General features: G+C 62.3%; 1 protein-coding gene across 3 annotated transcripts in view; it reads left to right on the plus strand.

Annotated features, from left to right (window-relative positions):
- The window catches only part of NOL4L (nucleolar protein 4-like), a 64,460-nt gene that overhangs the window by 32,918 nt on the left and 8,058 nt on the right, over nt 1–23,484 (plus strand). For all 3 annotated transcript variants that reach the window (XM_004687291.2, XM_012728254.1, XM_012728253.1), the window contains 6 exons: nt 5,100–5,241; nt 19,526–19,803; nt 21,557–21,742; nt 21,823–22,014; nt 22,276–22,398; nt 22,811–23,012. In XM_004687291.2, coding sequence (XP_004687348.1) covers nt 5,100–5,241; nt 19,526–19,803; nt 21,557–21,742; nt 21,823–22,014; nt 22,276–22,398; nt 22,811–23,012 — 1,123 coding nt within the window. The remainder of the gene's footprint in view (nt 1–5,099; nt 5,242–19,525; nt 19,804–21,556; nt 21,743–21,822; nt 22,015–22,275; nt 22,399–22,810; nt 23,013–23,484) is intronic.

Raw genomic sequence — 23,484 nt, forward strand, 5'->3', positions numbered from 1 at the left:
GGAGGGGGGGCTTCCATTAATAAGCCAGCAGATGAACTGAAGTGGTTAAGTTGGGGTCAAATGCGGTTCAGTACCTTCTTGGCATGCTCAGAAGGCTGTGTGTGTAACGCTTGCTGACATGGAGACAGGGAAGGGTTGCCTCTTACTGAAGAATTTGCAGGGCCTGGGAGGGGCCTGCAGGTGGTGCCCACTTTCTGCCTCTTGGTGCCCACCTACTAATGGTAGAGCTGTGCCAGGGCAACTTCCTGAGCCTGGCAAGGGCCCGGGGGCTGAACCAAGTGAGGGGTCCATTTCTTGCCTGGCCCGGAATCACCCCTGGCACATCCCTGCCCCCCACCCCTGCCCTGAAACACACACCCAAGGCTCCTGGTTAGGGCTTATGGCTTACAGTTGCACTAAATTCTCAGCAAATCCTCCTCCTTTTCTTTCTCAAAGCAAGTAGTGGAGATAGAGTTTCAGCTCTGAGGAAAGGCCTGGAAAATGTTATGAGAGGCACACCCCAGGATCCCTATCCTGGAGGATGCAAATGGCTCAACTTTAGAGGCACCAGGAACCCAGTTCCCGAGAAATTGACCCCAGTTGTAAAATAATCAGGTTACTGATAGCACCTGCCCGTAGTTACGCGCCATGGATACAGGCGCGCGCTCTTCCACCATTTCCCTGCTGCGCTCCCATTTTCTCCTCCTGGGCTGGGCAGGTGCTTGGCGTTAGTTCGCCTGTGGAGGAGGACGGGCCCCAGAGCCTGGGTGGAGAGGAACTGAATCTGCCCGTGAATTTTGGACTGCAGATAAGAGCGGGCAGGGTTTGATCGAGTCCTTTCCTCCTGCCCGGAGTCTGGGCTCCGGGATTGGGGTGTGTCCCAGGGTTGTCTGGGCGCTTCCTCTCCCTGCCCCCAGCTCAGGAGTTACATTTCCGAAGGGTCAGCTGGTGAAGGGTCAGCTGGCGAAGGGTCAGCTGGCGAAGGGTCAGCTGGCGGGTGGCCCTGTAGCTCTGGGGCCCCCGCAGTGGTTCAGACCCTTCACTGCCCACAGTTGGTGGCCTTTTATCGACAGGTGGGCCAGGCTGCAGGCTTCAGAGGACAGGGGTGAGAAAAGCCAGGGGTCAGCTGCCCAGCCAGTCGCACAGGGTCAGGGCGAGGGAGGCCCCGATATAATGGATCGCACATGCCCCTTTACTTTCCAATGAAAGTTTTATTGAAGTTTGTTTACGAAAGGAGAGAAGTTAGCAGACCTGACTCCCCCAAGACTCCAGGAGGAAAAAGCAAAAGGCGCCCAACTCATGACCTCTGGGCAAGCAGGGGCACATCCGAGGTGAAGGCCCAGGGCCGGGCACTGCTACTCCACCTGGGCCGGGCACCTCCCGGTCCCACAGCGCTCGGGTGCGCGGCCCTCCACCCAGGTGCGGATGGGCCTGCGCTGGACGCCCGCTGATGGCCCCTGTAAGCAGCCTGCGGGGTGTGGCCGGCCGTGAGTGGGTGAGGTCACAGCCCCGCTGCAGCTGGCGCTGTGCTGTGGCAGGTGAGCGGCCGAGTCTCTGGAAGCCTCCCCCAGGCCTCCCCACAGGTGAGGGTAAGTGTGATGGAAACGTACCTCATTTTTTAAAAGTTCGGTTTAATAGACTTGATTTCTTGCTTAAAATAAAAAAGATTGCTGTGGCAATCTAGTGTCAAAACCCAGACTAGGTGGACTCACCCGTCACAGATCCGGGATTCCCAGGGCAGAACCCTTCTCCCGGTCAGCGGGAAGCCGCAGAGGAGGTTCCGCGCCCCTCCTCTGCGATCCTGCTCCCGGGCCACCTGTGGTCTCTCCCTCTGGACACCCAGCCCCTCCCCCGGCCGGCCCCCAGCGAGCTGCTGTGTGACCGGTGCGGCTCGGAACCCTGTGCCTGTGCACAGATGCAACTTTGTCGCCATTGTCCTGTTAGTTAGCTCATCTGGAGACACTTTGTTGTCAGGGAATCTGGCTCTCTGACTGAAGGGAGGAAGTGTGGTGAGGAGCCTTGGTGTGGTGGCGCTGTGATGTGGGCTTGGGCACAGGCGCCTGGGTTCAGCTCTCGTCTGGCCGCTGGCTGTGCTGCCCGTGGGCAGCTGGGCAGGTGCCAGAGCTGGACATGGGCCGGACAGGGGTGTCCGCTTTCTCGTGGGCTGCATGTGGGCGCCGGCTGCTGCCGTTCCCAGGTGATGGCGAGACCAGTGTATGTACAGTATAGCCCATCTCTTTGCAGGGAGGGGTGGCTGGGCGGGGCTGTGCTGGTGGCCAGTTAAGCAGTGTGAGCCTGAGAAGCCCTAGGCTGTGCGGGGGTGGCCCCTGAGACCCACCGGCCGTCGGGGCTTCCACGGCCTTAGTTCGAGAGCTCCGTGCTGTGGGGCTGAGTCCCTCACTGTCCTCATCGAACACCAGCACCATGCCAGGCGATTCAGCAGCGTCCAGGGAACACGCAGACCAGGCCTCACTTCCGCAAGGATTGGAGGCTTTCTGGGGAAAGACGGGGCAGAGCCCCAGCACGTGTTGGCTGGAGTGTGTGCCTCACTGGCCGCTGGGCGCCTGCCGGGTAGGGTGTGTGTGAGAGCGGCAGTGGAGACTGAGGCCAGCCGGTGGAGGGGAGGAGTGTTTGGAATTTGGGTGGCCCTGCGCTGCAGAGTCTGGCCTTCCAGGTGAGAGGCACAGCCCCTGGAGAAGCTTTCAGGCAGCAAGGGGAAGGGGCGCTCGGCCCCCTGGATGGCACGCATCTGTGTCTGCCGCTTGCTAGCCCTTGACCTCAGGCCAGTACCTTGACCCCCAGAAGGGCGCTGCTGCTGTGCCCACCCGGTGACGTGTGGTGAGGGTGAGGTGGACCAGCTCATCTCAAGGACAGCACTTGAGCCTGAGAAGCTTTGGCTGCTGCTGTTTCAAACTTGCCCCAGAGGGCCTGGGGGAAGCAGTTCTCCCTGCCGCCCAGAGGTCCAGACTTCTGCCTGCTCCCGGAGAGCCAGCCAGCCTGTGTGTTTGGTGGGACCCGGGGAGACAGCGTTGCCTGGGGAGGCCCCCATGTGATTCCACGACCCCCAGTTCACCCTTCCCAGCCACGGCGGCCTCCTGGCATGTGCTGGTGCCCAGCTCGCTTCCCGCGCACCTCCCAACACGAGGACCCTCCTCCATTCCTGCAGCCGCCTGTTCAGAAACTCCCTGACCGGTGAGACCCCGTGGCTGCCTGGCACTCGCAGCCCTGCGGGTCCCGTGCCCTCTCGTGCCTCCCCAGCGAAGTGCGGCCTTTGCAGCGTGTCCCCTTTCCCCACTGGACAGTGGGCACCAGGAGGGCCGGGACTCTGTCTTGTCTGCAGCCGAGTTTCTCCGCACCCAGACAGGCGCTCGGCTCCTACCTGGTGCTCAGTAAACCCTCTGGAGGGGTGGATGGAGCCCTTGGGGTAGGTGGTGCCCCCCCCCCCAGGTATTAAGCACTTGGTCTTTGAAGTCATGAACCTGTCAAATACCCAAGGGTTGAGCTTCCTCCTCCAGCCCAGGGCCCAAGCACTGCCAGGGGCTCCTGTTCCTGGCCCCCACACCACCACCCCCCAGGTCTGGGCTTTAGCTGCTTAGGGTAGAGGAGGGTTTTGTCATCCTCTTTGGGCCTTCCAGCCTGCGTGTTCCCTCCAGGTGTGAGCACACAGGCTAAGGAGGTTTGAGTGTCTTCATCTGAGGCAGACTGTGGGTGCATGTGCTTGTATGTCAGGAGCAGGGAGGCAGTGTGCTGCGTGCAGGGCGAGTGAGGGCCCAGAGACACCCCCCCCCGCCGTCTCCACCGGAAGGAGTGGGGGGCACCCACCCTGGCCCACCCCCACCTCGGAGCCTGGCGCTGGCATGGCCCTGCTCTGGTCCTCCAGGCTCAGCTGCAGAGGGTGCGTGCTCCTGCCGCACAGAAGCTGTAAATTCCAGGAAACTCCCTGCCAGCCCGGCGCGGCATGGTGGGGGTGGGGGAGGAGCTAACCCACGACAGTTCCCTGGCACTTGGAGCGCAGATGTGTCTGCCCCAGGGACAGCAGCCGCAGAAAGTTCAAGCTAAAGTGTGTTTGCTCACTCTAAAAGAGACGTCTGTGAGGGGGCCCTGGAGGGAGGCTTTTGGGGGGCGGCGCTCTGCTCGAGGTCCTTACACAGGGCATCCACAGTAGCCATTGTGTCTTGCTGGAGGGGAGAGAGGAGGGGGCAAAGCCAGAGCCGCGGGGTGTGGTTGCTGCTGGGTCATCTTTCTGTGGCTTTAGGGCCAGCTCCCACACACAGTTGCTTGCTGCTCCTGAAAGAGGCTGGGCCAGAAGGAGGTGGGGTCCCTTCCCCGCTGGATGGAAGGGGCCCGCTCCAGGGGTTCCCGGATGACTGCCGAGGGCTTGCTCAAGTGGCCAGGGCGGGAGAGGAGGCAGGAGGCAGGCCCGGAGGCAGGCGTGGCCCTCCCCAGCAGGCCCTCTGGCAGTTTGGAAGGCCCTGGCAGGGGGTGGGGGGGGTCGCTGGCAGCGTCCCTTGAGCCGAACCCCCTTTGCCGGCCTGATCCAAACCCTCGCCTGCCCCACCCCCTTCCTTCTCCACACTTCTGGGGCTGGCCTTTTCAGCTCTGGATCCCGCCCAAGAGCATATCTTTGAAGCACAGCAAAGGTTAGGAAGGAGGAAGACAGAAATGTCCTCTGGGCCGGGGGAGTGGGAGAAAGGAATTCCATGCATGCTCCATGGAGCCGGTGGCCATGGGCTGGTGCTGCCCATCAGCTTGGCCCCCGTCCTGCTGCCCACCTCTGGCCGCCCGCTTCCCTGGCTGGGGGGCAGGAAGAGCAGTGACCCTTGTTTACAGCGCGAGTCTCAACCTTGGCTCGCAGGGGTCGGAGCCGGGCCTGTCCACCCTACAGGATGCCGGGCCTCGTAATTGTCTTCAGTTGCAGACAGCGCTGGCCTCGCTCGGCTTCCGACAGGAACCAGAGCCCAGGCCGCTTCCACAGGGGGTGGGGGTGGGCAGGGCGCTCCCCCCCCACTACGGCGGGGCCTGGGGCTCCTGCGGCCTTTTGGGGGTTTGCCCAAAGGGCTGCCTTGGGGCTGACCAGCACCTGTCCCTGCTCAACACCCACTTTCTTTGCCCCTGATCAGGATGAAACTTCTGTGAGCAGTGAAGATTTTGACATGAACGACTCCACATGGATGTCAGCTGACCCACACCTGGCCTCCAGCCTGAGCCCCAGCCAGGACGAGAGGATGCGGAGCCCCCAGAACCTCCACAGCCAAGAGGACGGTGAGTCCCCCTGGCGCCCAGCCAGGCGGGGGTTGCGCCCGACCTAGGCAGGTGCCCCGAACCTGGGGCTGGGGCCTCTTGGGTGCCCGGGCCTGGGCTCGGCGCTGCCCCTGACATTCTTGGTGTGTCTGCGTGGCCGTCTGTGCCAGCCCCGGGCTCCAGGTGGAGCCGGGCTCCCCGCGGTCAGTGGCTAGAGGGGCCCAGGGCTGCGGGTGGCCTGCCCGCTTGCCCTGCTGCCCCTGGGCGGGGCAGGGTGCCTGCGGCCCAGCCGGAAGAGGGAGCTGACCACGACGGCAGGACCGTCACAGGGTCTCTGCCTGTGTCCGTGAGCCAGCAGCGTGCCTGTCACATGTGTGCCCCTGGGGAGGAGATGGGGCCCTGCTGGGGAGCCTCCCTGGCACCCGCCTCTGACCTCCCTTTGGGACAGAGGCTACGTTCAGGGGTGGGAGCGCCGGGACCAGGAGGGGCTCCCGGAGCTCGAGGCTCCAGTGCCCGCCTCATTCGGGTGCAGCTGTGGGCATGGGGCGGCACCTTAGGGCAGCCCTGGGTTGGCTCTGATTTCCTGGGAGGAGGAGAGATGGAGGGTGGGGGATGAGCCGGGAGTCAGGCCTCAGAGAACTGGGGTGTAGAGGTGGCAATTAGGAGGGGTCGAAGGTCGGGGCTTGGAATGTAGGAGGGAGGGAGGTGCAGGGTTAAAAAGGGGTGTAATGTTAACTCTGTGAAACGGGTTGGCCTTAAAGAGTAAATACGGGGTAGGAGCCTTGCAGTTTGGGTCAAAGTTCATCTCCATGGTAGAACCCTTGAGCCAGCCTCCCCGCTGCCCTCCAAGACCTGAATCCGGCTTTGTCTGGGAGGCGACACAGCCTGGAGGCAGCTGGGGTGGCTGGGCTGGAGGCCGGGGCGCCAGGGGTGGTTTTTCGAGGAGTAGGGTGTGAGGCTACTGGGGAAGAAAAGGCTTTTGTGCCCTGACGCCTCGTGAGGTCAGCACAGCCCCCTCGTGCTGTCCGCCAGCCTTCCAGACCAGCGCCTCTGTCCTGCGTTCCCACGGGGTGGGCCCGGGGCTGGGGCAGCTCCTGCCTCATCTGAACCGAGGGAGGGCCACACCCAAAGGCCACACCGAGAGCCCCACCAGCACAGCTCAGGCTGGCCCAGGGCCATCAAGCATACTTCCCCCGAGAAGGCTCTAGAACACTTTGTAAAACCTAGAATAGTAGGAATGAATGGGCCCCCTGTTCCCTCAACTCATCCTCAAAAATGCCAACGACCACCACCCCTTGGGGGTCTAAACCTTTCTGAGAGACACTTCTTGGGGAGAGTGGGTGATTTGGGGGCCTCAGGGTCAGATGCCAGAGGGGAAGTGTGTCTGTGGGGTCGCGGGCTTCCTCAGCATCGGTTGCCCCCCTGCGGGAGGGAGGAGGCGGAGAGAAGCACAGGCAGGTGGGGTCGGCAGGACCCCCGCCCCGGGGTCGTCGCCGCGCCCCGTCCAGGCACTGCTCGCCACGGGTGCTGAGGCTGGCCTGCTGCAGGACAGGGATTGCTGCTTGTTGGGGCAGGCAGGCAGCCGGGCGGGAGGCTGCGGTACGGTCAGTTTAATCGCTTACGCGGAGGCTGCGGGCCGGTGTGCTGGTCGGAGGCCGGCCGAGGCCAGTGTCGGGTCGTGGGCCTCGAAAGGGCCCCGCCGCCTGGCTTGGCCTCTGCACCCCTGTGGGCCTAGATTCCTTGGTTGACTCCCCTGTCCTCCGGCGCAGTGGGTTCCCGCAGGGCTCTGGGTGGACACAGAGCCGGTCTGGAGCCCCCGTCCAGCCCCAGCCCCCGCAGTGGCATGCAGCCAGCCCCCCGCTCCGCAGGAACGTGCACTGCAGACTTGAGCCGCGGGCCTGGGCCCGTCAGCGAGTCAGTGGGAGACCGGCAGGTCTTCAAGGTGTCCTTGCATTTCTACTGCAGGACTGGGCAGGGCGTGGCCCCGGCTGGCCCTGCTCTCCACGCCGCTGCAGTCTCCACCGGCTCATGTGCCTTTACCCGGAAACTTCCCTGGCCCACTCACCCCCGTGCCTGGGAGTATGGCCTCTGGCCCTCGGTCCTACATGAAGGTACCCAGTTAGAAAGGTCCTGGCCCTCCCTGGTGGCGCAGCAGGTTAAAGCACTGAGAAGCTAAAACCAGTTCACCATGAGCTCGATCCCCGCCCGCCCCGGAGCTGACCCACCTGGAGCAGCAGACCTCTCCTGTCCGGCCCGCTGCTCCCCTCAGCCGTGTGTTTCAGTGGATCTGCCTGTTCTGCTCCCCACTCTCTGGTGAATCCTCTCACTGCCCCTGCACCTCTGGCCTGTACCCCAGCTCTGTATGGATAAATCTTTAAAAAAAAAAAAAAAGGAAAGATGAGGTGCGAGGCTCACACTGTGAGCCCCACGTGCCGCCAGCCACGTGGCTCTCGCCCTCTGCCTGCATGGTATGCGTGCGGATATTTGTGGCCCAAATGAACAGAGGAACAGACATGTACTGAAATCCTAGCAAACCACCCGGGGGGAGTCAGGCCCGCAGGAAACAAGTTTTGGGTACTTTGTTTCTGAGGACAGCCCCCCAAAACTGATAACATGGGGCCCCAAAAGCTGTGCCAGGGGGTGCCCCACCCCGGGAGCCTTTGAAGAGGCCAAGCAGTTTGCACAGATTCACACCTGTTGGCGGCCGGGAATGACCTACGGGCACCCCGGCTCTGGCTGCTCGAGCTTTTGGCGGCTGGGCCTGTGCCCCAGCGTGCCGGGGCTTCTCACGCTGCCTGGGGTGAGCACCCGGCTCTGTCTGTCTCACAGAGGGACACCAGAGGATCTTGGCGAGACCTGGGGACCTGGCTAGTCAGAACGGCCCGCCCAGGCTACGCTTCCCTCTGGCAACTGCAGAGGCTGTGTGTGAGGTTCCCCCGAAGGGGCGGCAGGGGTGAGGGCCCTGGAACCAGAAGGAGGCCCCCCTGGCACTCGGCCGCAGGTGGGGCCAGGCTGCTCACGCATCCACCCACACGCAGGTCCCTCCCGACCCACTGCTGAGCGGCCTGAGGCTCTGGGCTTCCTTTTGAGTCCAAACTTGGGTGCACAGAGAAACACTGGCCCAGGCGCCTTTTGGGGGGCAGAGAGAGGGTTCCGATGCTGAGGCGCTGTCTGGGGACACTGCGGGCTGGCGCCAGCTGGGGATCCGGCAGCAGCGCGTCAGTCTGCAATCTCGCCTGTCACTGGGTTGCCTGCTGGTGCCCGGCTCTCCCTCCAGGCACGTAATGGGCCCGGAGAGGCAGGACCCTCACTCCCCGACAGCGCCGGGCAGAGAGCCGGCCGGGCAGCGTCAGCTAAGCCGAAAGAGTGGGTGCGAAGGGGACGGAGACCCCTGGCACAGGCAGGTGGGCTTGTGGCCTCGGAGCAGCAGGCCCGCGGCCAGGGCCCACTCCTTCCTCTTCTCTTGGTGCGCTTCACCAGGCCACTTGCTCTGCCCCTTCCTGAGTGGAAAATGTGAGGTCTGGCCTCCGGAAGGGATGCCTGGGGGCGGGGAGCGGACATTACTCACCTCCTGGCCAGACAGGAAGCCGGCACCGGGAGCCCAGGGTCCGGCTTCCTTCTTCCTGCGGGCAGGGTCGCAGGGGTGCCGCGCAGGAGCTGGGCCACATCCTGGGGCTCCTTGAGGCGCCAGCCCCTGGGGCCCACTGCCCCCAGAGCTTCGCCCCTCCAGGGACATGGGGGGAGCACTCCTGCCGGAGGACCTCCCGTCTGGTGCCGCCGCCATGTCTGGAGGCTGGACACAGGGCCCAGGGGGCTCGCTGAAGCCTCAGGTTCCGTCAGAACATCAGGCCCTTGGCCTGGAGGTTCACTGGCCCGAGACTGCAGTCTGGAGAGGATCGGGAGCCCCGCTGGGCCGTCTGCGGGCAGGCAGGAGGTGCGTCTGTAGAGGCGTATTGCGCTTGTCCTCTTGTTTCAGTGGAGGAACCCAAAAATGAAAGTAAAATCACCAGTGTTTGGGGCGTACTTCCCATGTGTGTCGTCAGAGTCTCATTTTCTTTTTCTTTAGATTTATTTATTTATGCAAATAAGAATTGGGGTACAGGCCTTAGGCGCACAGATTGAGAAGATTCACCAGAGACAGAGTGGGGAGCACAGCAGGCGGATCGGCTGAAGCACACTGCTGAGGGGAGCAGCGGGCGGGTCAGGAGAGGTCTGCCGCGCCATGTGGGTCACCTGTGGGGCGGGGGTTGAACTCGTGAAGTGGCTGCGTCTAGCGTCACGTTGCTGTGCTTTAACCCGTTGTGCCGTCAGGGAGGACCCCAGAATGTCTCTCTTAAGGGCCTGTTGTCAGGGTTCTGAGAGGAGCGGGCTTGGGGGGCCCCCACTCTGGGACCGGGGCCTTGAGTAGACCTGCAGGCTGGTCCCTGGCACTCTGCTTTGGAGTTGTGCGGGTGCTGGCCTGCCCTGTCCCCGTCGGCCCGGCGACTGACCATCACCTGGTGTGCCCTCAGGCGCGCCCAGATCGATGACCCTGGCTTTCTGTCTGCCAGTTCTTCGTGGCCCTTGGGCAGAGCCCTTCGCTATCCAGAAATGCAAACGGGGCAGATGCGGCCCTTGCTTGCCCAGTGCTCTGTTCACAGGATGCTGCCTCTCCTGTCCCCACTGGCCTGGGGTCTCCGTGTGCGTGGAGGAAGGGGGGCTGCATAGGTCAGCGAGGCTCATGTCCCGTCTTGGCTCCTCCCTGCTCTGTGGCCTCAAGGCCTGGTGCTGGGAGGTTCAGTGATGGTGTGGCAGGACCCTCTCCTCCTAGGTGGCCAGGCCAGCGGGGCCGGGCTATGCTTAAGAGCTACATGCTGGGGGTCATGGCTGCGGGACTCTGGGTGCGCCAGGACCCTCCTTCACTCCACCCACTTGTTCAGTCCTGTCTCCTCATCTGCCCAAATGTTTCTTATCCCCTTTGCCCAGGAGCCCTGTGGCCTGTGTTCTGAGTGCAGCTTTCTTTCTTTTTTTCTTTCTTTCTTTTTTAGGATTTACTTATTTATGCATACAGAACTGGGGTACAGGCCAGAGGGGCAGGGGCAGTGAGAGGACTCACCAGAGACAGAGCGGGGAGCAGAACAGGCAGACTGACAAAGTACACTGCTGAGGGGAGCAGCGGGCGGGTCAGGAGAGGCCGCCCAGCCATGTGGGTCACCTCCGGGGCTCAACTCGCACTGAAGAGGCTGCAGCCAGCTTGCAGTGCTGCGTCCTAACCCGCTGCGCCACCAGGGAAGGCCTGAGCACAGCTTTCTTTATGGCACTCAGAGCAGGGACCCCTGCTCTCCACCTGCCCCCCCCCCCGAGTCTTGCTCCTTCAGAAAGGGCCCTGGGCTGTGGGCCTCGGTGCCCACACCTCGCCCTGGCATCTCCTGCTTCCTGCCCAACCCCCTGCTCACGCACAGGGCTTGTCAAGTGGTGCAGTCTTCTCCCCCAGCCCTGCTCTTCCATGTGAAGAACCCAGGCCTGCCCGGCTTCCATGCTGGCAGGCAGCTCAGTGGGCAGCTGGGCGTGAGTGCTGCCCTCCAGGAGAAGAGCCTGGATGGCAGCTTGTCTCCTGGGTGCTGGGCCCTGACCCTGTGCTGGGTCCTGGGCAAGGGGACCATAGGAGGCCGTACTGCTCATGGGAGCTGGGCCAGGCCGCATGGCTCAGTCACCTGCATGACTCCCAGGCCTTGGTCACTTCTCATGTCCTTTGTGGGTGGTGTCCACCCTCCAGTGAGCCGACCCTGGGGTCAGAGCGGCCCTCTCCCTCCTTGGGAGCCACCAGGCTCCGGCCCTGCTGTGGACAGCTCCCCGTGGCCTCGGCTCTCATGGTTGGCATCTGTCCTCTTGCTGCCGTCTCGGGGGAGGGTCCTGGCCCTTTCCCCTTGGCATTTTAAGCACATTCTCCCCTCCTTGCCTGCCAAGCCCACCCCACTGTCCCTGCTTCTCTGTAGAGGGCTTGTCTGACTGTGGGTCACACACCCCTTCCTTCTAGAGGCAGTGGTCACCTGCCCCGCTGCCCCAGGAGCAGAACCAGGGCCCAGACCTTTGCCAGGATTGGCCGCGGGCCGCCCTGGCAGCACCGGGTCACAGGGAAGTGTCCATCATCAGCTGAGCTGCAGGCCGCACAGACAATGCTGGGCTGTCCTGGCCGCTGCAGCCAAGGGGGACGAGAGTCCGGGAGACAGCACCGAGATCCCTTTATGCCAGGGGCAGGCTGGGCCTGCATGGCCAGTCCTGTGCAGGCTGCAGGGTCTTAGGCTCCCACAGGCTCCTCTGCCTGGCCAGCGCATTAGGGTGGGGCAAGCCCCAGGGCTTCGGAAGTAACATTCATCTGCTAAGAAAAGGAAAGGGGCCGGTGCAACAGGTTAAAGGGTGAAGCTGGCCACGGCCGCTTCAGTGCAGGCTCACCCCCCCCCCCAGGGAGCTGACCCACATGGCGCGGCAGAGTTCTCCTGACAGCCCCCCAGCTGCTCCCCTCAGCAGTGTGTTTCAGTAGACCTGCCTGTTCTGCTCCCTGCTCGGTCTCTGGTGACTCCCTGCAACTCTGGCCTGTACCCCAGTTCTGTATGCATAAATAAATCTTAAAAAAAAGACTTTAGTTCTCCCACATTGGTTTAAAAAAAGAAAGAAAGAAAAGGAGAGGAAGGCGGCCCCCAGGGCACCCGGAATCTGCACCCTGGCCGGCCAGCCCAGTGCGAGGTCGAGCCCCTGCCTCCCTGCAGGACCTGGCGCCCTGGCCCTCGCTGAAGGCAGGCCCATCTGGAGAGCAGGCCGGGCGGGGTGCAGGAGAGGCGTCGCCACCCCACGCCTGTCCACGGGCAGCTTTCCCAGGAACCAGGAAGTGACCGGGGCCACGTTGGCGTCATCACTCTGACCTAAGGACTGGGATGCACCGAACCCAGGCGACTTCCGGGCTCTGGGGACAGGGCCCTTGCCCCGTGAATCACTCCCACGTGGTCTCCAGAAGCGCCTCTATTTGCTCTCAGACACAGGGTTTGTTTTGGGGTGGGCGGGAGGGCAGTGGGCTCGCTGCAGTAGCCCTGATTGCTGAGCTGCCTGCGTGGGGCCAGGCCCGAGTGTCAGGCCAGAGACAGACCCCGGCCCTCCAGTGGGGAGCGAGTGGGGGTGGGGTCAGCAGGGGGCCGGAGGGGCACAGTGCCGGGAAGGGGCTCTTCCATTGTCCAGGTGGGCAAACTGAACCCTAGAAACACAAGACCCCAGCGTCCCGTGCCTGCCTTGGGGCAGGCAGGCAGTGCTGGGCTCTGCCACTCCAGCCGCTGGGGCTGACTCCTCCCTTTGGCAGCCTCCGGCTCCTCCCTGTTGCCTGCTGGGGGTGCAGGGGGCCGGCAGGGTACAAATAAGGAAGAGGTGTGCGCCCCATGAAGGCAGCAGCCTCCCCCACCCGCCAACTGGGGCTACCCCGGCCCCAGCCCTCTTCTTGGCTCGGGTGCCTCTCTGGGTCTGGGGCTGGGCCCAGGGCTCCGCCCTGAGAAATGACTTAAGTTTTGGGGGAACCATGGCAACGAAGTAGCCCGGGGCGCCCAGGCTGCCTTGCGGACTCTCCATTTACTACGGTATTGATTACTTGCCGAAATAATATTTTGGATATACTAGGTGAAATAAAGCCGATTATTAAAATGAGCTCCACCCATTTGCTTTGGATTTGTTAAAATGTGGCTACTAGAAAAGAGCAGATTCCGAGCGCGGCTCCTGTCCTGTTTCCGCTGGACAGGGCCACTGTAGGCCGCAGGCCCAAGGTTGGCTCCGCTTAAGAAATGAGCCCCTGAAGGCCAGGCGGGAAGGCAGGTCTGTGGAAATAGGGGTGCAGGCATCCCTGGGCTGGCGGCATTAGGGGGTGAGAGCGGGCCCCGCGGGGGGAGGCGTCCGGCCGGCCTGGGAACTGAGGGAGCTGGGTGCTCACAGGGGCGGCCGGGGCCCAGAGGCCAGACCCTGGGCGGGCACCCAGTGTGGCCTGACTGCCTCACCCAAGGCTGTGACCCCCATTTGACCCCCGGCCCTCCTCCTTCCTTCCGGGAAGCCCTTTGGGAACCTGGTGCTCCCCGGAACTATGCAGCCTGTAAACACAGCCCAGGCCCCTGGACTTTGTCAAAGCGGGCGGCCCGGCCCGGCCGGCGCACACCCGCGCTCCGAGCAGAGGCGGCGCCCGGCTGCGGCGGTGGAGAGGGGCTGGCCCTCCAGCAGCTGCCCTGCTGCCCCGTGGGGCTGCTGGCTCCGGGCTCGCCCCTCCCTGCTCATCTCTTTGTGTGAATTACTGATGCCCCCTCCTCCGCCAGCCGCTGCCTGGGCTGAAGCCCCGAGCAGGGGGGCCAGCTCCAGCCTCTCCTCTGGCTGCCCAAGGCCGCGGTGCCCACCTGGCGCAGCCGCTCCCTGGCCAGGTCCTGGGGCCAGCGGACCTTCCCGCCTCCCCGCCGCCCGCCCTGGGAGCAGCGTGGCTCGCCCACTGGGAGAGGGCACCACTGGCCCAGCCCCAGAGCCCGGTGTGGGATTGGCGGCTCACACAGAGCGGGCTTGTGCGGGCTGCGGGGCACTGGCGCCCACATAAGGGCATTGTTTGCTGAGGTAAAAGGGGTTTTTGTCTCCTTCTGGAGACGGGACAGAGGGAGGAACAATTTCCCCCATTCATCACTAATTCCCCCATTTGAATAGCAGCACATGGCCCCGATGGGTACAGCAGCCCTTTCCTGCCCGGAGGCATTTGGGCACAGGTGGTGGGCTCCGCGCCCCGCCCAGCCGGGGACAGCCCCTCTCGGGGCTCGGGAGGCTGGTGCCCGTGTGCCCTTCCCACTGTGGCTCGCGGGGCCACAGGTTGGGGGCGGCCTCGTCCTGCCCGCATGGTGCCAGGCTCCGGTAGGTGGGCCTGGGGGTGTCCATTCCCGGCACAGGGCACAGATAAGGACTGGTGGGGACCACAGGTGCCCTTGCAGCCCAAGATCCGGGGTCTGTACAGCCAAGCGCACACCTGCCCAAAGTGCCTGCACCCCACAGGCCCCACTCAACCCATGTGCGGGCTCTCGGTGCCCACAGGGCCAGCTGGTTCTTTCACAGAGTCATAAAGTGCTGGAGCCCAGAGGGCGTCAGTGGCAACTCCCTGGGCTGCAGATAAGAGGAGCCAAGCTGGTTGGGCTGTGCCCAAGGTCGAGAGACTGGGAGGCCCGGCCCCGCCCTCTCTCTGCCCTGCTCTTCCCTGGCGGCCTGTCCTTCTCCCTTCCATCGCTCTTTTGGAGGGGCTGGGCGGAGGAGGAAATCGAGCATGGCTTGCAACCCAGCCTGGGATGCCGCCTTTCTCTGCTCCTCCCTTCCCGGTCCTCATCCTGCCCCTCCGTGGGCACCAGCCCTGTCAGGACTGAGCCAGAGGGAGAGAGCTTGGGGTCCGCTTGCAGGGCGCTTCCGGGACTCCCCAGACACCAGGAACAGATGCACGGTGCAAGCTGTCTTTGTGCCCAGCAGTGAGGAAACCCCCCCCCAGCAAACCCCCCCCCCCAGCAAAGAGGTCCAGGGCTATGGGTATGCCAGAGCGGGGATGGAGAAATGGGCAGGGAGGCCTCACTGAGAAGGTGACCTTTAGGCAAAGCCCTGGGGAGATCACTGGGGAGGAACAGCAAGCACCGAGGCCCACAGCTAGAGCTGGGTGAGCAGCTGGGGGCAGCTGGGGGCCCCAGGGGCCCGTCAGCAGTCTCACCTGGCGCCTCTCCCCTGCTGGGGTCTGAGGTTTCAGCCCCCCCCCCCCCCCCGGCCTTCAGCTTTGTCCTTCCAGGCTTTTTCGTGGGCTACTGCTTCCAGAAAGCTTCGTGCCTGCAGGGCCCACCCCAGGCCCACCCTCCCTGGGTTCTGACAGCAGTGGTCTGGAGGAGACGAGAATGTGGCCAGCAGCGGGCTTCCTGGAAGAGGCAGTAGGTTTAGGGCATGCTCTGTGATGCCCACTCTCCTGTCGGACCTCCATGTTTGGCTTTATGCTCACTGGAGTGTGAACCCCCAAGACAGTGCTCACCCATCTCACCCTTGGCTCCCTGGTACGGCCCGGCGCCCAGTGGAAAGAGGGCAAACGGCCTCCCCCAGGTGCCTTCTCTCCTCCCTTACCCCTCACTACAGACTCACAAACTTTGGCACCAGGCTGCGGGGGGTGGGGCGGTCCCCAGAAGCCCATGCTGTAGCACGGGAAGTTGGCAGAGCTTTGAAGTGAGAGGTGCGGGCGCGGGCTGGAGGGGTGGGGGCCACATCCCCCCCCCACCTGGCTCACGGAGGCCAGGTCGCCAGAGCTGCGCCCGCCGGGCCGCCCTTCCGCGTGCTGCCCGACACGTGGCCTCCCTCCCTCGTTGGCAAAACGTGCCCCCGGTGCGCAGGGCGCTGGGTGGTGGCGCAGGGTGGTGACAGCATGAGGCTGTGACCCTTGTCTAGGAGGGGCTTCTCCGCCCTGGCTTTCCCTGCCCAACCACCCCAGTGCTGTATGGAGGGAGGGGCTCGGCCTGGGGAGCAAACAGGCCCACTGGCCTGCTTAAGGTTGTGGGATATTTTTTTTGTTTAAAATTTTTTTCCTGTTTTTTTTTTTAAAGATTTATTTATTTATGCATATAGAACTGGGGTACAGGCCAGAGGTGCTGGGGTGGGGTGGTTGGGTAGGGGTGAGAGGACTCACCAGAGACAGAGTGGGGAGCAGAACAGACAGATGGACAAAGTACACTGCTGAGGGGGCAGTGGGCAGCTCAGGAGAGGTCTGCCGCGCCATGTGGTCACCTCAGGGCGGGATGGAACCCATGCTGAAGTGGTTCCAGCTTCTTAGTGCTGCGCTTTAACCGCTGTGCCACCAGGGAGGGAGGGCCTTTTTCCTGTTTTTTTTTTTTTTTTTTTTTTGTATGTCTGGAATTTGGTGGGGGGTGGGTGGGGGGGTGCTCAGATAGTTATAACAAATTCGCCATTTCTAGCGTGCAGTTCAGCAGCGTTTGTGTTCATAGTGTGTTGCCACCAGCGGCATTACTTCCAAAATAGTTTTCCTCACTCTGAACAGAAACTCCATGTCCATTAAGCAGAAACTCACCATGCCAGCCCCGGTCACCCCTCATGTGTTTTCTGTCTCCAAAGTTGCCTGTCCTAGGTAACGCGTGTACGTAGACTCACTCAGTGTTTGTCCTGTTGTGCTTATTTCATTCAGCAGAATGTTTTCAAAGTTCATCCATGTTGTGGCCAAGTGAGAATTTCATTCATTTATCACAGTTGAGGAATAGTCCATGGCATTGATAGACCACATTTTGTTCATTCTTTTATCTGACTCCCACAGTTTTTTCTTTTTCTGTTTTTTAAAACATGTATTTATTTATGCATACAAGAACTGGGGTACAGGCCAGAGGTGGAGGTGCAGGGGATTCACCAGAGACAGAGTGGGGAGCGGGACAGGCAGATCGACTGAAACACAGTGGCTGAGGGGAGCAGCAGGTAAGACAGGAGGCCTGCCACGCCATGTGTGTCAGCTCTTGGAGGGGGATCGAAATCGTGCTGCAGTGGCTGCAGGTAGCTTCATAGTGCTGCGTCTTAACCCCTTGTGCCACCAAGTTTTTTCAAAAGGTAAACAATGTTCAGCTAGTCATGCGTGTTTTAAAATCTGGATAATTACCTAATGGTGCAGATTTCCAGTTTCGTATAAGAACTTGGACTTCTTGGCCAAACCAGGTCGGGTCCTGATGGGTCCCATCTTCTCTTACTAGTCCAGGGCGGTATCTGAGTAGCAGGAGGTCTGCTACCATTGGGGCTGGTGCCTGTGCCTCCCTGGGAGGGCAGTCCTGGGGGCAAGGGTGCTGGCAGCTGGACAGTGGGAAGGGCCCAGGAGCCCTCACTTGGGCATCAGCAGCAGCATCCAAGCCTCTGACATGCTTGTGCCTGCAGAGGCACCGGGCATGGGGACCCAGCCCTCTGAGGACAATCCTGGTTGAGGAAGCGGGTCGTTGGGGGTCACTTCTGGGCCCATATTGGGTGTGGCACCTCAAGGCCATGGGCTGGGTGCCCTTGCTGAACGGTGACAACTGGCTCACCACGTGCCAGGCATGGTGCTCATTGACCCAGAGGAAGTAGACAAGGCCCTTCGAAATCGAGCTAGTGTTCTGGGGAGGGTGCCAGGGTGTGAAGTCACACCTGCAAGGCGGCTAAGGACCAGCTAAGAGTGGGCACCCGCCAGAGCCTTCGTTGCTCGGCCAGTTGGCCTCCAGCTCCTCGCCCCTGCAGAGCGTCCTGAACATCAGGTGTGGGGGCGTCTGTGGTAAAAGAACTTGCCCTCATGGGGGATGGCACACTCAGAACTGACCCTGGGCCTGGTGAAGATGGTATGAAGGACCCATAGTAGGGGCAGGCACCAGGCCTGGGCTGGGGCTATGAGCACCTCCATCCTAAAGACAGTGGAGGTGGACGAGGGTGGGCTCGGAGGCCGCAACCCTGAAAGTGGGCTGAGCTGGCAGCAGACATGGGAGCTGGGCTGGGGGAGATTGCAGAGGACATGGCACCATCCGTGGGCAGTAGGGAACAGGCAGTCTGTGGAACAAGGAGCCAGTCGTTGGGTGGGTGCTGGGTAAGGAGGGGTGTGTGAACCTGAGGGGGATCCCTGCTGCTGACCAGAAGGCAACTCTGGAAGCTGGACCCTGAGGTAGGTGGAGGAAGTGGGGGTTGCCTGGCAAGTTGGTGGCCCGTAACCATATATCACTTTCCTCAGGGTTGGGGAATACTCTGCGCTCCTGTCCCACCTCCACCCCCAGGGCTACCACTTTGGTTACAGCTACTTCTTTCCCACCCTGGGGCCAGGCTAGCATGCAGTAGGTGCTCAGTAAATATTGCTAGTTAATTTGTTCATCCATAAGCATCTGGACAGGTCCCAAGGCCAAGTGGTGACTGAGGAGGCAGTGAGTATTGGAGGGGGAGTGAGGACCCAGAAGTAGTAGGAGCTCAGACCTGAGGACCCTGGACTGTGGCTAAGCTGGCGTGGGGACCTGTGAGCAGACTCAGGGGACGCCTGACCATTTGGGGACCTGTGGCAGCCGAGGGGGGCAGGGTAACCTTGCTAGAGGCCTTTCCCATCCCCCTCGGCCTGGCTGGCTGAGGGGCAGCCTGGCCCCGCCCCTGGGCAGGCGGCAGACCCCCGATTGGTTGGGGAGCTAGAGCTGTTCGGTCGCCATGGGGACGCGCGGTGGCGCGCCTGCTTCCAGCTCTTAGCACCAAGGACTAAATCTTCATAATCTGCCTGGGTGGGAGGGTGGAGGCGGGGCCGGAGGGACCCTGGCCTGGGGAAAGGGATGCTTTGGGATGTGATCAGGGTTCACTGTGGCCACCCCTCTTGACCCATTGGGGCAGAGCTGCTCAGGCTCTTGGGAACCACCGGACAGTGACCGAGGGGGCTCAGGTGCGGCTCCTGACGCTACCTCTCAGCTGACCAAACCAGACAGAGACTGGTTCAGAAGAGCTGGATTTTATTTGAAAAAGTCCAGGGGCCACTCGGTTTGCCCTTCTAAAGCCCCCTGCAATGCTGGGCTCCGCGCAGCAGAGGGCGCCCTCCGCAGACCTTTGTGGGGCTGCCACCTCCGTCGGATACAGGGACGCAGACCCTAAAACTCTGCAGCCTGGCCCAGCACTCCAAGGCCATCCGCCCATGCAGAGGCAGCAAGCCGCGGGTGATGTGTCTCATAGGCTGTCATATTTAGACTGGGCCTGCTTGCAGGAGGAAGTGGGTTCCTGGAGCCACCTCTCCCTCAGCAGGCAGAGGAAGGAGAAATTCCAGGGCCTACTGTGGGGACAGGTGCTGTGGGAAGAAGGCAAGGCAGCAGTGGGAGGTTGGGGGCGGGGGAAGGGCAGGCACTGACCAGGACTCCTGAGTGGAAAGGTGCAATCCTAATAACGGGATGAGGGAGGCCCTGGCTAGGCCCCAGATGGCCTCTGGCGTGTCCAAGGACCTCCGGCAGGCAGCCGGCTGGCCAGACTTAGCTGTGGCCACTCACTTCCAGGCACTCAGCCTCCCTTGATGTGGCGTTGGTGGGTGTGGCACGCAGACCTCCCAGTCCTGCGCACTCCAGGGCCAAGTCGCTCCTTTTGGCCCCGAGACTTTCTGGCAGAGGGACCTGCCCCCACTTCGGTCTTGGCACCTCTAATGGAGGCAGCAGTGCTCACCTCCTGCGGGACACGCGAGAGGACCGCAGAGGGCAGGTAGTCCTGTGGCTGCCGTGTGGGGGGAGGGCCCACAGTGCTGGGGTGGGACCTCACCCCCCCCCCCCCCCCCCGTGTCCTGTTCCAGATGACTCCTCCTCCGAGAGTGGCAGCGGCAACGGCTCCTCGACCCTGAACCCGTCCACATCCAGCAGCACGCAGGGCGACCCGGCCTTCCCCGAGATGAATGGCAACGGCGCTGTGGCCCCCATGGACTTCACGGCCACCGCAGAGGACCAGCCCATCAACCTGTGTGACAAGCTCCCACCGGGCACGGCGCTCAGCACACCCTCCTACCCCTCGGATGGCTGCGGCACGGATGGGCTGCGGAGCCGCGTCAAGTACGGGGTGAAGACCACCCCTGAGGTGTGTGGGGCTGCGCAAGGCCAAAGCGAATGCTTATGCAGCCAGAGCTGCGATACCAAGGCAGGGCTGTGGCTGTGGCTGTGGCTGTGGCTGTGGCTGCGGCTGCTATGCTGTCCTGTTCCTGGGGAGGCCCTAGAAGGGGAGAGTACTCACATGGGTGACAGGTGCCCCCAGCATTGGCATTGCCCCTGCTTTCTGGGCCTCCCCTTGCATGTCTGCGAGCCTCGTCCAGCCCACTAAGACCTCCTGCTGTGTGAGGGGGGCCACATGAGCACTACCAGACGCGTGCTCTTCCGCCAGGGATGCCATCTGAGTCCCGTGCCTCTGGGCCCCAGCCACACGCCCCTGCCCAGGCCCGTTTCCTCTAATGTGGAGGGGGTGGGTACCAGTGCCTGCCTCTGGCAGTGTGTCTCATGGGAGAGTTCTATGCAGTGGGTGAGTTGTCACAGTGCTTCTGAGCGCAGGCTGGGGGCCAGGATGTGATACAGAGAACAAGCAGCGCAGAGGCTGCCCCCTTTGAAGACACCCCAGGGCAGGCTGAGCTGTTTTGGAGTGAGCAAGCAGCTGGAGAGGGTGAATTTGCCACCAGGGTCGCGGGCCACACGTGTGAGCCAAGGAAGTAAGCTGAGACCATGAATTAGCTGACAGCTTAGTTGCTGTCTCCTCTGAGCTGGCAGAGGCTTTGGCTAAGGAGCAGTTTGGGCATATGACTTGCCCTGGCCTGGGTTCTCCCTTGCAAGTCTAGCTCAGGCACAGTGGCAAGTCAGATGGCCTGTCAGGGTTGGCCCCTCCGGGTGTGGGAACGGGAGGCCCAGTGTGGGGACTGGATACCAGTGCCATCTCTCAGCGAGAGCTGTGGATCCTCCCCTCCACCCAGGCCACCACGTAGGATGCTGGAGGGCAGGGACAGGTGCCCAGAACACTGCCCAGTGAGAGAAGCCAGGATGCAGACCTTCTAAAAGGCAATGTCAGTGGTGCTGAGAGCATCTTCCCACAGCAGGGTAGTGGGATGGAAACAGAGCCATAAGGCGGAAAAAAGATGGAGAAAGCAGGGAGTGTGGGAAGTCCTCCAAGGAGAGACAGACAGGAGCAGGGAGGGGCGAGCTGACAGGGTGCGAGTGAAGGCTGGGTCCCTTCCTTGCTGTCGGACAGGTGATGGCCCAGGGCCTGGTTCCCTTTCCTCCCTCTACACCTGCACTCTGCTTTGGGATGCTCCGTGTCTTTGTGGGAGGCGGCAGACAGGAGAGGCCCAGCTTGGGAGCCTGAGGAACACACTTTGCCTAATGGCCTGTCGCCTTGGCTGGTTCCCTCTCCCAGCCCATCTGTTCCTCCTCCCGGCAGACAGCACACTCTTGCTTTCCCTGACAGCTCAGTTGTCAACTCAAGGTTGCAGCCCCTGGGGATCAGGGAGAAAAACCTCGAAGCCAGAACAGCTGTTGGCAGAACCCAAAGCGGCTGGCTGGTGGTGGGCACTGCCACCGAGCACACCAACACCCTGTGCCCCAGCACCAGGCGTGTGCCATTGTGGGCAGTTCCTCCCCCGCCGCCAGGGAGGGTGGGGGCGGCATTGCTGTCCCCACTTCACAGGTGAAGGGAGTGGGGTGGGGACTTACTGGGGCCTCACAGCTGTGGCTCACTTGGCAGGCAGCTGGGTGTGCTCCTTGTCCAGTCTCCAAGCTCCCTATGGCCTTTTGGAGACCAAGAGGTGGCGGCGAGTAACTGCCTGGCCTGACATTCACCCCCTCGCCCTCAGTCCCCCCCCTATAGCTCAGGGAGCTACGATTCCATCAAAACCGAGGTCAGTGGCTGCCCTGAGGACCTGACAGTGGGCCGGGCCCCCCCAGCAGATGACGACGATGATGACCATGATGACCATGAGGACAATGACAAGATGAACGACTCTGAGGGCATGGACCCTGAGCGCCTCAAGGCCTTCAACGTGAGCACCAGTGAGGAGCGGGCTGGGACGGGGCTCAGCCACAGCCAGCCTGCCCATCCTATGGTCCGTGTCTCCCACAGATGTTTGTGCGTCTCTTTGTGGACGAGAACCTGGACCGCATGGTGCCCATCTCCAAGCAGCCCAAGGAGAAGATCCAGGCCATCATCGAGTCCTGCAGCCGGCAGTTTCCCGAGTTCCAGGAGCGGGCCCGCAAGCGCATTCGCACGTACCTCAAGTCCTGCCGTCGCATGAAGAAGAACGGCATGGAGATGGTGAGCCCCTCCCCTGCCCTCTGCTCTGCCACTGACCTTTAGCCACACCTGGGACACCTGGGCGACCCCCTGGGCCCTTTATTCACAATCCTCCTAGTGCCTCTGGAACAGCCCCGTGGCCCTGACTCTCAGAGGGCACTGCGGCCCAAGAAGATTGTCCGGCACTGTTGCTGGGGTTTCAGAACCTGCCCTGCACCACCCACATCTAGGGCAGGGTCTGCACAAGTGCCAGCCTTGGACCCACCCCTGTTTTGCCTGCAGACCAGACCCACACCTCCCCACCTGACTTCAGCCATGGCAGAAAACATCCTGGCAGCTGCCTGTGAGAGCGAGACGAGAAAAGCAGCCAAAAGGATGCGCCTGGAGATCTACCAGCCCTCGCAGGTAGCATGCTGGGCACTCCCCCTAGGGAGATGAGAGGTGTCTTCGATCATTCCACAGGCAGGGGGGTGCCCCGGGTATGGCAGTAGTGAAAGCAGTGCCCAGTTGGTGCCTGGGGAGGTGGGGCTGGCCCCTTCCCCGCAGACATAGGAAGGGAGTCTGGACGTCAGCCCAGGGGGCCTTGAGAGCATTTCCCAGTGGGCAGGAGGAGCAGATCTGGCTCTCACAGGAAGTCGAGCAGAGCTGCTTGGGCCTGGGCACAGCAAGCAGGGAGCAGGCGCCGACAAGCGTTCCACCGGGCCAGCCGCAGCACAGGGCGCCAGGAACTGTGGGGCTGCAGCCTCCATCCCCCCCCCCATCCCTGTCCAGGGCTTGCTGCCCCTTTGGTTCTCCAGCTGCTCCTCTCCCTCCGCAGGACGAGCCCATAGCCCTAGACAAGCAGCACTCCCGGGACTCTGCAGCCATCACCCACTCCACCTACTCACTGCCAGCCTCCTCCTACTCCCAGGACCCTGTGTATGTCAACGGTGGCCTCAATTACAGTTACCGCGGTTACGGGGCCTTGGGCAGCAACCTGCAGCCCCCTGCCTCCCTCCAAACAGGAAATCACAGTAATGGTGAGTAGGGGAGACCCGGGTTTCCAGACCAGCATCCGGCTGGGTCTGCACTACAAACTGAGGGGAGGGGGTCGGGCAGGTGGGGAGGCGGCCAGCGATAGACAGTGTGACCCCCTGTGGCACAGGGAGCTCTCTCATTTTGTAATCTTAGCCAGTTCTTAGATTGGAAGGTAAGGAAAACCCCAGCTGCTTAGAGCAAGCCTGCCGCTCCATCACTTCGTTCCCTGCACCGTGCGGCCTCTGTCTGGTCCCACTGGCCCTAAGGGCACTTGTGAGTGCCGAACTCCAGCCAAGGCCCTGCTCTCCACATCCGCACTACACCGTGCTGACCGAGTGTGGGATGGTAGTTGGCCCAGATCTCACAGACCTGGTGGCAGTGCCAGGATTTGGCCCAGTTCAGCTGCAGCCCTGCTCACCTGTGAGATGGTTCAGTAAGCCCTTGCCTCTGCAGTACAGCACCCTCTAGCTCACC

Source organism: Condylura cristata, unplaced genomic scaffold (assembly GCF_000260355.1).
Source record: "Condylura cristata isolate star-nosed mole 26May11 unplaced genomic scaffold, ConCri1.0 scaffold00022, whole genome shotgun sequence".
NCBI lineage: Eukaryota > Metazoa > Chordata > Mammalia > Eulipotyphla > Talpidae > Condylura > Condylura cristata.